Source organism: Carcharodon carcharias, chromosome 15 (assembly GCF_017639515.1).
Source record: "Carcharodon carcharias isolate sCarCar2 chromosome 15, sCarCar2.pri, whole genome shotgun sequence".
Classification (NCBI taxonomy): Eukaryota; Metazoa; Chordata; class Chondrichthyes; order Lamniformes; family Lamnidae; genus Carcharodon; species Carcharodon carcharias.
The window spans coordinates 30,738,722-30,752,476 of record NC_054481.1 but is presented as its reverse complement, the minus strand read 5'-3'; the positions used below and the strand labels follow the sequence as shown (position 1 = coordinate 30,752,476).

The 13,755-nt window shown below is 45.1% G+C and overlaps 1 protein-coding gene across 1 annotated transcript in view; it reads right to left on the bottom strand.

The window, feature by feature from the left end:
* Positions 1 to 13,755, bottom strand: part of nlrc3 (NLR family, CARD domain containing 3) — a 67,225-nt gene that overhangs the window by 14,650 nt on the left and 38,820 nt on the right. Inside the window, exons 6-11 of the mRNA XM_041206660.1 lie at positions 12,553 to 12,636; positions 12,385 to 12,468; positions 2,934 to 3,017; positions 2,106 to 2,189; positions 1,712 to 1,795; positions 823 to 906 (exon numbers count right to left, since the gene is read on the bottom strand). Coding sequence (XP_041062594.1) covers positions 823 to 906; positions 1,712 to 1,795; positions 2,106 to 2,189; positions 2,934 to 3,017; positions 12,385 to 12,468; positions 12,553 to 12,636 — 504 coding nt within the window. The remainder of the gene's footprint in view (positions 1 to 822; positions 907 to 1,711; positions 1,796 to 2,105; positions 2,190 to 2,933; positions 3,018 to 12,384; positions 12,469 to 12,552; positions 12,637 to 13,755) is intronic.

The window sequence follows — 13,755 nt, the reverse complement described above, 5'->3', positions numbered from 1 at the left end:
TTAAAAGGCTTCTTGGGACCTCTCTCTTTTTCCATTAGGATCTGCACCCTGCAGTTCCCTCTCCCAGTAGACTGCTGACAACTTGGTACCGCCCTTGAGATCCAGTTGACATTCACTGTTATTTTAATTTTAGAGCAACTCATGTAAGATTCTTAGACTTATTTTCCTCAGCAATCTGCTAGTATGTCCAGCTAGAGAGAAACTTAAACTGCTTCCTCCACCTTAGAGCAACTGAACTCAAACTGCTTCCAGTTTCTGTGTCTGCAGGTCCCTCTTTCTGGACCCTTGGCACAGTTTTTTCTACCTTGTGTTTGTTTTAACTTCCCTTCAAGAGATAGAAAACCTCATTAAAATGCAGGCACCTTTTACCTTGAAATTAAAACTCAAGTTCCTCCCCTTCCTTAATACACATATACAGAAATACAAATTAAACTTAAACTTAAAGGTATGCCTTATTCCTAACACTCATATATACAAGTACAACTTACTTAAACCATCTTTATTTCCTAACAGAGGTATCTACAGGTGGAATGGAGAAATATCATTACTAAAATGAACCCCATCTCCATAACTGTCTGTTGTGTACCCACATTTTTTTTACTAGTTTAATAGCTACACAAAGCATGTTTTTTAAAACTTCACATTCACTCTGTTGCATTCATAAGAACTTAATGAATGTAAAGTATCAGCTTTACATAGCGTTGTACATCGTATATAATTTTCCATGTAAAGCCCAATTCCATTCACACAGAAACAATGAAAACCTGGTGTCCAGCATCTGGTCACCTCCAACAGATTGAGGGTAGAAGCATGGAGTCTTACTTCAGGTCAATGAGGCCTTCGTTCAGTTTGAGAGCCGCAGTCAGGGCAGTGGCACCATTGTTACTTATTGAATTACTCTGGAGGCTGCAAAAAGGAAAATTACACCAGTCACCGTGTGAGGAAAGTTTTGTTAGCTAATCAGTAATTAGCAGCAACCAGTAAATATATTTGTACTTAATTATCACAGTAAGCAAAACTTCAAACCATCTATTTAACTGTTTGCAACTGAGAAAGTTAGTGTTACCCAAGCAGCGATACACCTTGCAAAGGTGTGGGCTTTAACATACCTGGGCATCTAAAAGGGCAATGGGAGGGTATCCAGAGACACTGCAAATGTAACACATGAAAACCGGCACCAAGATGAGTTGTGATGGAGCAAGGGACTGGAGCCTAGGGGCAAGAGACTTGTTGCCCATCTTACAACAAGTCTTTTCAGGAATGTGACAGGAGATTAGAAGGTTCCCCAGGTACAGGAGCAGTATATCTGGACAGACCTGATAATACAGTCAGGTGCTGAGGGGAAATGATAACCATGAAAATCCAGGAGCTGCAATCCTGGCAGTTACATTTCAGATCATGCCTAATGGTTGTTGCCAACATTGAGCCCACCAGAGCTTCAAGAGTGTCCTGCACCAACAGTGTGATTGTGCCATGATCAAGGCCCACTGCATCAAACATTGGCACTGTGAGACCCAGACAGGTGAAGAATTTCACATCTGCAATTTGCCTTTCCAGTACCAGTAGGGGAGGAAAACGTCTCCCTTAATCTATATGTTTAACCCACAACTCTTCCTACAACAATGTTCTGTGATAAACCAACTGTGCTGAAAAACTGGTGAGATGTTGTGAAGAGATTGTTGATGGTTAGGACACAGAGATGGACACTTACTTGAGTGTTGTGAGACTTTTGTTCACTTTCAAGGCTTCAGCTATGGCAGTGGCTCCGATATCACCCACACAGTTACTGGACAGGCTGGAAAAGAAGGCACAGATCATCACCACAGAGGGAACTTTGCTAATGGGTACTGTTAATGGGAGGTGGTTGATAGCCAATGGGGATAAATTGGTACTTAATGGGTACTATTAATGGGCTTGAGATGTTTAAAGGAGATGAGCTGATGGTCGATGAGGAGAGGCAGATGGTTAATGGAAAATTTGTAGCTTTAGTTGGATTCCTTGCTGGCATTGAGCTCCATAATAAATTTTTTTTGAAATATTTAAAGACTGCCTCCCCACCAACCATTGCCCACAGTACAAGGAGAGAACTAGAAGCTGGGACTCACATGAGTTCCTTTAAGTTCCCGTTATTCTTTAAGGCACTCGCAATCCGCTTTGCGCCTTCGGGGCCGATGGAATTCTTTTGAAGGCTGCAATGAAAAGAGAGAGAAGAGTTCATTTGTGTAAAACAAATACAATGAACACCTGCTATTCCACCATGGTAAACCTCACATTTGAACACATTCCAACTCTACACCACCTCCCACCCACACTTCACTCTATCCAAAAACTTTCCAATAAGGCTCGGTGATAATGACTGCTAAATGGGAGGAATGGGAGATGGAAGTCTGACTGACTGTCACTCTCCCTCATTTGCAGACTGAAGTCAAATTTTAACCCCCTTTCCCTGCCAACTCCCCATTTGGTTAAGTCAGCTAATGTGGCACAGGGCAGGCAGGGATCAAAGTTGGCCTGTGAAGATAGGAATTTACTCACTGAGCAATTTCTATCATTGCTCAGGCTCAATCAATTCAAACTACAGCCTGCTTACAGTAAGAATCCCAATGGCATTCACTCCAAGTTCACTCCAGGAGCTAGATCTGATTGTGTCTTTCAGCTGCCTAGTCACTGCCCTTTAACCCAACTGGTCTGGGAATTCCAGGACAGGCACAGCTTCCTAGCTGAAGCAGAAAGGCTAAGCTGCTTGCACCTACAAAATCCTCACCCTCCACCTGCTCACTATGGTGGATGACAGGGAGAAGCCTGCCCCCTCCAGACCATAGTGACTGTTTCACCTTGACCAGAGCAGTGGAATCACAGGACATGCCCTCTAGTGGGTAAACACAAAACTTATTCATGGGAACAAAATTCAGTGAAAAATGGTCAAGGCTTACTTCAATACGGTCAGCTTGCGATTCACATGAAGAGCTTCTGCGGTGAATCTTGCTCCATCTTCAGCCACAAAATTATTCTGAAGACTACAGGAAAACAAAAGGATATGTTGGAACAGTGAGAAATCAGTCAGATATCATCAGTGGCTGAATAAAAGAAAAGAAGAAAGGCTTGTATTTATAGAACACTTTCCATGACCACTGGACATCTCAAGAGTGCTTTACAGCCAATGAAGTATTTTGGAAGTGTAGTCACTTGAATTTATAATGTAGAAAAAATAAAGAAATTGAATAGAATAGAATAAAAATAGAATAAGGTCAGTTCCTTTCACTTCAACAAGGGATCCCAATTGCTGCACCTGAAATCTTCTTGTGCTCTGATCAAATTATTTGAATTCAGTGATATGACAAATTTCTAAGCCCACTGTTCCCTCCAAATCTCTAATTTGGCAGCTCCTGCTATACCAGGGACCCGAGTATGATGTCAATGAATTAACTGTTCTGCTGCAAATTGTCCCATTCACCAAAATCTGCTCATTTATGGCAGCTCCTCAACTCACTTAATTTAGCCCCTCAGCCCCTTACCCACAATGCTAGGTCTAGGACTCCTCATGCTGTAGGCCCAGGACAGGGTTCTTTGAGACAAGGAGGGGCTATGTCATCTATTGTAAGATATCATGTGCAATTTGGTAGGTATCATGAAGAGGTTTTGAGTCTTGTATAGTTTAATAGTAAGTGTTTAGTAAATATTTGTAACTATATGCATATATACAGTATAAGGTTTAAACTAGGAGCTATCTCTATGCTTTCCTCTACACAAATCTCTGTCTCATACAAGACAGCCCTCTAGACTTGGGTCATGTGTTCCTTTACATCAGAGTGTGACCAGTAGTGTGCCCAGTCCCACATTAACCTTTTCTATGCCAGATCCTTATCCTACACCTTCCTTCCAAGCCTTTATCCAATGTGTTTACAATGCATTCCTGTTTACCCAACATATTTACATTACTTCTAGTCCCCCTTCCCACACCCCCCCACCCCCCCATCAAGTCTCTGTGTTTACAGGTTCATTCGGTCTGGAGGCTTTATAATTCTTCCAGATCTTGTCTTTACAACAGCTGGAGGATTGGTAGACTCTGTTGGACTGGGTAAACCTTGATGAATAGGAGGTCATTTTGGGTGTGGTCTTTCTGGGATTTGGTTGGTTGATCTTAATTTTCTTTTCTCGTCTTTGGAGTTGAACCGCTCCTTCTCAACTCCCCATCTGGTGTTATCGGTGGTCATTGGTTTATCCCAATTCTTACAGGGAGAATGGACTCGCAGCTCATCTATAATGCTCATTCTGTTTTTCTTACTACATATGGTTCATCATGATGCATGTTGGGATGGAAGATGTCTCTTCCTATTGTGTGAGTGTGACTCATCAACGAGCTCAACTTGCAGATTAGCTTTCTGTGCAACAATGTTCTCATTGGTTTGTTTCCTTGCCTCACTGAGGTGTGCTACAGTCAGATGATGGCTGCTTCTCTGTTCCAGCATAGTCTGGTTAACGGTTATACTGGCTGGAGGTTGCAGCGTCTGAGTTGTGGTGTCTTATAGTATCTTACCAACAAATATCAGAGCCAGAGGTTGAGGCTCTTCTTGCTGCTCATTCATCTCTTGGCTGTCTCCCACTCGAGGTGTGGAAACCATCTGAGTGGTTGGCTGGTCTGAGCAACGATGAGCTTCTGGCACCTGCAAAGAAAATGGACAAACCGGCTCCGCTATGAGTGAAGACAATTCAGGGCTGAAGTCCCAGTTGAGAGCATCTTTTCTGTTGGGGTTCTCGGGAACTTGCAGTTCTATGTAATTAATGAGAGAGGTTGTTTTGACATCTTCTGTCATTTTAAGAAGGTTCAGGGCTACACAGGCATCTCTGCTTAGAAGAGAAAAAGATTGGTTACAGATGATGTATATGACTTCAAAGATTTGTTTGCCTCCATACCTTGAGGTTCGAGAATCATGCTATAACCGGAAATCAGATTCCTCTGGGCTCATTAGAGTGGTGTGTCTGTCGCTCATAGCCAGAGGTCTCTCAGCCACAGCTCCTTGTCCAAGAGGACCATAACACTAACTCCCATGTCCAATTTAAAGTTTGTGAGATGGCCATTAACCGAGATATCCATTTTCCAGAATAAAAATCCCTGATTTTTGACCTCACCCAAAAGCACAGTTGTGTTTCCTTTTCTCGTCTTTGGAGTTGAACTGCTCCTTCTCAACTCCCCATCTGATGTTATTGGTGGTCATTGGTTTATCCCAATCCTTACAGGGAGAATGGACTCGCAGCTCATCTATAGTGCTCATTCTGTTTTCCTTACTACATATGGTTCATCATGATGCATGTTGGGATGGAAGATGTCTCTTCCTATTGTGTGAGTGTGACTCATCAACAGGCTCAACTTGCAGATTAGCTTTCTGTGCAACAATGTTCTCATTGGTTTGTTTCCTTGCCTCACTGAGGTGTGCTGCAGTCAGATGATGGCTGCTTCTCTGTTCCAGCATAGTCTGGTTAACGGTTATACTGGCTGGAGGTTGCAGCGTCTGAGTTGTGGTATCTCAACCTTTTGGATCGTCTTGGGATCGTCTGTGCATCTGCTGTGTTAGCTTTGCATAGCTTTCTGAGCGTCCTATGTGATTGCAATTAAAATACTCTTCTGAGCCTGCTGGACATTGATCATGCCGGGCAGGGCGTCACTTGGCTCCACAGTACTGGCATAGTCTCCCACTCTCTCATGGTCAATTAGGTTATTGCTTCCCTTGGCCTGTAGTGTCCCTGCTCTGCTGTATTACCAGCTGGACGGTGGGATTTGCTCTGTACATTGGCTTGCCTTCACCCCTTAAGATGAATCTGTGCTGTAAACGGATTTTGGAAATTGCTTGACATCTGAATGGCCTTTTCAAGGGTAAAATCTTCCTTAGCTTGAAGCATGTCTGAGAGTGCATTGTCTGTAACTCCAACAATAATTCTGTCCCTAATTAGCTCTGATTTCAGATCAATGTAGTCACAGCCTTCAGCCATTCTGTACAGTTCATTAATGACGGAGTCAACAGGTTCTCCTGGCATTGACACCAACACCCATCTAGGACCCTCCACTCCTGCCTGTCCCTCCGTCCCCACCCCATCTTCCAATCCCAGCCCCAGCCGTGTATTCACTATACCCCCTGACCTTCCCCTCTCCGATGCTGAACTTTCAGTGCTCAGCAAAGGACTTAGTTTCATACCCTTACGCCCTCAACTCAATGAATTTCGGGCTCGGCATGATGCTGAACTCTTCTTCCGCCGTCTTCGTCTCCGGGCTCACTTCGTTAGGCAGGAGTCCTCTCCCCGTTCAACGGATCCTTTCACCCAACTCCAATATTCTCCCTCCACCTGGACCCCTCCCTCTGGATTCTTACCTTCTCTTGATCTTTTCATTGAGAACTGTCGGCGTGACATTAGTTGTCTCAATTTCTCTGCTCCTCTCACCCATTCTAATCTCTCTCTCTCTGAACTTACTGCACTCCATTCTCTCAGGTCCAACCCTGACATTGTCATCAAACCCGCTGACAAGGGTGGTGCTGTTGTTGTCTGGCGCACTGACCTCTACCTCACGGATGCTGAGCGTCAACTCGCAGACACTTCCTCCTACCTCTCCCTGGACCATGACCCCACCACTGAACATCAAGCCCTTGTTTCCAGGACTGTCACTGACCTCATCTCCTCTGGGGATCTTCCTCCCACAGCTTCCAACCTGATAGTCGCCCAACCTCGGATGGCCCGCTTCTACCTCCTACCCAAAATCCACAAACAGAACTATCCCGGTAGACCGATTGTCTCAGCTTGCTCCTGCCCCACAGAACTCATTTCTCGTTATCTTGACTCCCTTCTCTCTCCCCTTGTCCAGTCCCTTCCCACCTACATCCGTGATTCCTCCTTACGTCACATCAACAGTTTCCAGTTCCCTGGCCCCAATCGCTTCCTCTTCACCATGGACGTCCAATCCCTCTACACCTCCATCCCCCACCAGGATGGTCTGAGGGTCCTTAGCTTCTTCCTCGAACAGAGGCCTAAACAATCCCCATCCACTACTACTCTCCTCCGTCTGGCTGAACTTGTTCTCACACTGAACAATTTCTCCTTCAACTCCTCTCACTTCCTCCAAATAAAAGGTGTGGCTATGGGTACCCGCATGGGCCCCAGCTATGCCTGTCTCTTTATGGGTTATGTGGAACATTCCTTGTTCCAGTCTTACTCTGGCCCCCTTCCACAACTCTTTCTCCGGTACATTGATGATTACTTCAGTGCTGCTTCATGCTCTCGTTGAGACTTGGAAAAATTTATTAATTTTGCTTCCAATCTCCACCCCTCCATCATTTTCACATGGTCCATCTCTGACACTTCCCTTCCCTTCCTTGACCTCTCTGTCTCAATCTCTGGTGATAGACTGTCCACCAATATCCATTACAAACATACCGACTCCCACAGCTACCTCAACTACAGCTCCTCACACCCCGCTTCCTGTAAGGACTCCATCCCATTCTCTCAGTTCCTTCGCCTCCGTCGCATCTATTCCGATGATGCTACCTTCAAAAACAGTTCCTCTGACATGTCCTCCTTCTTCCTTAACTGAGGTTTTCCACCCACGGTCGTTGACAGGGCCCTCAACCGTGTCCGGCCCATCTCCCGCGCATCCGCCCTCACGCCTTCTCCTCCCTCCCAGAAACATGATAGGGTCCCCCTTGTCCTCACTTATCACTCTAACAGCCTCCGCATTCAAAGGATCATCCTCCACCATTTCTGCCAACTCCAGCATGATGCCACCACCAAACACATCTTCCCTTCACCCCCCCCTATTGGCATTCCATAGGGATCGTTCCCTCTGGGACACCCTGGTCCACTCCTCCATCACCCCCTACTCCTCAACCCCCTCCTATGGCACCACCCCATGCCCACACAAAAGATGTAACACCTGCCCCTTCACTTCCTCTCTCCTCACCGTCCAAGGGCCCAAACACTCCTTTCAAGTGAAGCAGCATTTCACTTGCATTTCCCCCAACTTAGTCTACTGCATTCGTTGCTTCCAATGTGGTCTCCTCTACATTGGAGAGACCAAATGTAAACTGGGCGACCGCTTTGCAGAACACCTGCGGTCTGTCCGCAAGAATGACCCAAACCTCCCTGTTGCTTGCCATTTTAACACTCCACCCTGCTCTCTTGTCTACATGTCTGTCCTTGGCTTGCTGCATTGTTCCAGTGAAGCCCAACGCAAACTGGAGGAACAACACCTCATCTTCCGACTAGGCACTTTACAGCCTTCCGGACTGAATATTGAATTCAACAACTTTAGGTCTTGAGCTCCCTCCTCCATCCCCACCCCCTTTCGTTTTTTCCAATAAATTATATAGATTTTTATTTTCCCACCTATTTCCATTATTTTTAAATATTTTTAAATCTTTTATGCTCCCCACCCCCACTAGAGCTGTACCTTGAGTGCCCTACCATCCATTCTTAATTAGCACATTCGGTTAGATAATATCACCAACTTTAACACCTATGTGTTCTTTTGTTCTGTTGTCTGTGACATCTTTTGATGATCTGCTTCTAACACTGCCTGTTTGTCCCTACAACCACACCACCCCCCTCCACTTCTCTCCCCCCCCACCCCCCCCAACTTAAACCAGCTTATATTTCACCCCTTTCTTGGATTCACTCAAGTTCTGTCGAAGGGTCATGAAGACTCGAAACGTCAACTCTTTTCTTCTCTGCCGATGCTGCCAGACCTGCTGAGTTTTTCCAGGTAATTCTGTTTTTGTTTTAGGTTCTCCTGGCTATTGGACACATTTGTTAAATTCTTTCAAGGATCTTGTTAGTTTCAGATTAAAATATGCGTCAAATGATTTTAAAATATAGTCAAATGTTGCTGAGGGTTCATTGATTCTTTGTCTAGCTATTATAGTGTTGGCTATTGAACCTACCGAATAAAGCAGTGTGTTAACCTATTCAACTTCTGTCTTTTTGTCTAGACCTGAAGCAATCAAGTAAGAAAGGAATCTCTTTCTCCAGCTTCCCCAATTTTGTAACTGGTCTGGGCCTTGGATGAGTTCAAAGTGGCTTGGTAAGGTAGATTTTTGATCCATGGTCATTTAAAATTTAATAAGTGTGTATAGCTCTAAATGTTGTTAGGAAATCCAAGATGGCGCTGCCATATGCGTCTTCTCATTGAGGTTTCCTGTGCTTGTCAGTTTTGGCGGTCTCCTGTAGAAATGGCATTCACAATTTCTGTGTTTTAAAATTCTCAACAGCAATTCCCTGGATCGACCTTTCTGAGTCTTTCCCACAGTATCTAAATATTTTCAGGTCGTGAATCTGTCGATTCCCAGCTTTTATTGGGTTTTTTAACTGCTGATTATTTGTTTAATTATATATATTTTTCAAGCGGAGCAAGCTCAGCTGCCACGTGGCCAGGCACCGACTCAGAACTCAAGCTGCTCGTGGTGTGTTTTAAAACGGCAATTCTGACTGCTGCTAATTTAAAAGCTTTTCAAAACTTGCTCTGGCCAAGAACTTGAGTTTTTTAGCTCGCCCCTGCTAGGCCTTCTGACTCTGTAATCTTTGGGTATTGAAGCTGGTTTTCCACAGGATTCAATAGAGTCTTCTGCTGTAGCATGGAGTTTTAATTCTGCTTCTGCTTCCAATCCTGCTTTGGAACTTTCCTCAGGCAACATCCTTCTGTGCTTCCACTTCTGGTGCTTTTAGTCAGGTCAGAATGCTGTTTCTTTACTTTTTTATGCTTGTGGGATTTCGGGGTCCATCCTTCACAGCTACCATGTTGTAAGGTACTGTGTGTAGTTCAGTAAGTCTCATTAAGAGGTTCTGAGTCTTGTATTGTTTAACAGTAAGCATTCATTAACCTCTTGTATAGTATATACCATATATACCGTATAAGGTCTAAGCTAAGAATTGTCTCCATGCTTGTCCCTACGCACATCTCAATCCAGTACAAGACTGCCCTCTAGACTTGGGTCATGTGTTCCTTTACATCAGAGTGTGGGTGGTACTGTAACCAGACCCACGTTAACCCTCTCCATGCCAGACCCTTAAATCACACCATCAACATCTCCCCTTTATCCACCAAAAATTGGGATGTAGGAGGTAGTGATAGAAGATGGACACAAATGTCCAGCTTCTTTTTCATTGCTACTGTCCTTGTTGGGAAAGATGTGATTCAATTTTGCAGTAAAAGCTGGCCTTTCAGTGAATTGATTCCAGATGTCTGGATTCCGCACAATACAATATGAAACACAACAGCCACCTCAAGAAGCAACAGCCAAGCCAACAATCACTCACTGAGCAGGCTCATTAAACAGAGTCACTGTTCAGCTCCAGGTGACAGAGGTACTTATTGTCCAGCTCCCTTACACCAGGGGGCAGAGGCACTGACCTCAAATCAAGCACCGCAGTCCCTGCTACACTTCTGTCCTGGCAGCTTCTATCTGGGCCAAATGCATTCTAATGCAGAGCACACAGACCCAATTCCCCTAGAGTCTGGGCTGCTCACATTAGCTCAGGCCCTGAAATGCTGCTTTTATCTCTGACACTTACATATTTTTAGATCGTTTTCCAGATAGGCATCGCAGCATTCAGAGGCAGATAGTCTGCCTGCTGGTCAAGGCACACGTGACAGGCATACTATTTCATATAACTTCCTGTTTGTGCATAGTCCACGGCTGAATTTATTTTGAAATTGTTTCCATTTAATAGTATTTCCCCAAACATCAAATCAAAGTGTGTCTCCCAGCCTGCTCTCTCTCACCCCTCCCTCCCCAAGCCTGGGCTCTCTCCCTCCCCCAGCCTAGTCCCCTGCCCCCTCCACCCAGCCGGGGCCCTTTTTCCATTTCCCTTTCCCTGCCCCAGTCTGGGCCCTGAGAAATGGCCTGACTCAATCTCAGACTGGGCATTCTTCAGGCATTTATGGGATACAGAACATTAGTCCTTGAAATTCAGCCTTGTTACGCCCAAATATTCTTCTGGAAGTGGAAACACTCATCATGCGTCTACACTATCAAAACGTTTCATAATTTTAAAGAACTGACTTAAATATGTCACTAATGAGGTCTATAATTAGATTGACAGTTGGTTTATGTTCGGAAAAATAACAATTTTTAATTTTTGTACAAAACCTCTTGGTTTTTAAGAGTTTGTCTTCTGGTTTATGAGACAATGGGGTTGGCATTACTGTTCCCTTGTATTAGTGTTGTGTTTTTTCACTGTGTCCATTTTGAAGAGGATATAGAGAGTTTAAAAGCAACTTACATGGATGATACTAGAATTATGAGCTGATGCCTAAAAAGAAGGATGGACAGGCTGGGTCTCTTTTCTCTTGAAAAGAGAAGGCTGGGGGTGGTGACCTAAAAAGAGGTCTTTAAGATTATGAAACGTTTTGATAGATTTGACACATAGACTAGTGAATGTTTCTACTATTGTGAGGAACGGCAAAACTAGGGGCCATCAATGTAAGATAGTCACCAAGAAACCCAAAAGGGAATTCAGAAGAAGCTTCTTTACCTAAAGAGTGGTGAGAATATGGAACTCGCTACCACAGGGAGTGATTGAGGTGAATAGTATGGATGCATTTAAGGGGAAGCTAAGTAAACACATGAGGGAGAAAGGAATAAAAGGATAAGCTGATGGGGTGAGGTGAGGAAGGATAGGAGGAGGCTAGAGTGGGGTATAAACCAGCATGGATAGGTTGTGCAGAATAGCCAGTTACTATGCTGTAAGTTCTATGGGCAGAATATTAAGTTCAGCAGGCGGGTGGGCGCATGCCTGACCCGGCCGAACATAAAATGATGCACGGTGACGTTGGGCGAGTGTCCCGACATTATCACACAGTCCCGTGGTATTTCGTTCAGCGGGACTTAATTCAAATTAAAATTCAAAATTAAATTCAAATTTATGCTGCCCGGTTGGCAGGAAGGCGAAAAGGCCAAGCAGCCTTTGCACTTTTTAGGAAACCTCATCCACGGGCGGGATGAAGTTTCCTAAAGTAAATAAAAATCAAATAAAAATTTTACACGAGTTAGAAACATTTCCCTGCTCATGTGGCAGAGTCACATGAGGGGGACATGTTTTATGACATTTTTATGTTCTTTATTTTTTTTAAACAGCGCTTCACCTCCCTGAGGCAGTTCCGTGCCCCAGAGAGATTATGCAGCGCTCTCACGTGCGCATGCGCAATGTTCGCACTCAGCCTGCTCGCCCTCCTCCCACCCAGCCTGCCCGCGCCTGCAGTGCTGCCGCTCGTGTTTCACACTGGGTGGGCCTTAATTGCCCGTCAGCGTGAAATCGCGGTCCGGTGCCGATCGCCATCAGCAGTCAGCTTCCCGACTGCCCCAGCATGCCAAGCACAAAATTCTGCCCTATGTAATCACTTACTTCAGTGAGACCAAGCCCTGGTTTATCTTCAAGGCATCAGAGAATGCTTTTGCTCCTTTGGGCCCAATCGAATTGCTCCTGAGGCTGTTGAGGAATAACAAGCAGTTGAAGAGTGGTGAACGTACGTGAAGGAAAACATTTTGAACAGCACCCGGTAAAAATACTCACTCTAAAGCAGCCAGAGTCCTGTTCACCATCAGTGACCGAGCAATTGCCTTTGCCCCTTTGTTGCTAATTAGGTTTTCAGCTAAACTGTTCAAAACAAACAACATCCATAACCAGGGTTAATACAACAGTCACCATCACCTGTACAAATCAAAGCAAGTGGCTGCAACCTCACAACTCCCATTGCCCTCTCAGCCCAGTCCCAACTCCCGCTGCCCTCCCAGGCCAGTCTCAACTCCCGCTGCCCTCCCAGGCCAGTCTCAACTCCCGCTGCCCTCCCAGGCCAGTCTCAACTCCCGCTGCCCTCCCAGGCCAGTCTCAACTCCCGCTGCCCTCCCAGGCCAGTCTCAACTCCCGCTGCCCTCCCAGGCCAGTCCCAACTCCCGCTGCCCTCCCAACCCAGTCCCAACTCCCGCTACCCTCCCAGCCCAGTCCCAACTCCCGCTACCCTCCCAGCCCAGTCCCAACTCCCGCTGCCCTCCCAGCCCAGTCCCAACTCCCGCTGCCCTCCCAGCCCAGTCCCAACTCCCGCTGCCCTCCCAGCCCAGTCCCAACTCCTGCTGCCTTCCCAGCCCAGTCCCAACTCCTTTACATTCACAGTCCAACAAAAGATGGGCTATCAGGGTTATTAAATATAAAAATACACCAGGCTAAGCTGATAGGGAGTTGGATAGACCAATTATCTATTGAAATGTTTGAAAATTGTTACTACTATATAGATATACATAGGTAGAATTAGATAGAATATGCAGCACAGAAGCAGGCCACTCAACATGTTAGCGTTTATGTTCCACCTGAGCTCCTTCCTATTCTCATCCTTCCTCATCTCACTGTATCAGCATATCCTTCTATTCCTTTCTCCTTCAGGTGCTTATCTAGTCTCCCATTAAATAATCCATGCGATTTACCCCAACCACTCCCTGTGGTAGTTAGTTCCATGTTCTTACCATTCTCTGGATAAAGAAGTTTCTTCTGAAACCCATGATCAATTTATTGACAACTGTCTTTCTCTCAATGGCCTCTTGTTTTGCTATTTCCCACATACACTATTTTAATATATTTGGAAACCCAGGAAGGAATGAATGGCTTTCTTTCTGTTTCTGTATTTCTTAAAATCACAGCAAAAAAAAATAACTTAATGTTTACACAAAGTATGATGCTATTGTTGCCTGTGGTGTGCTCCCTGCTTTGAGTAGCAATTAGATT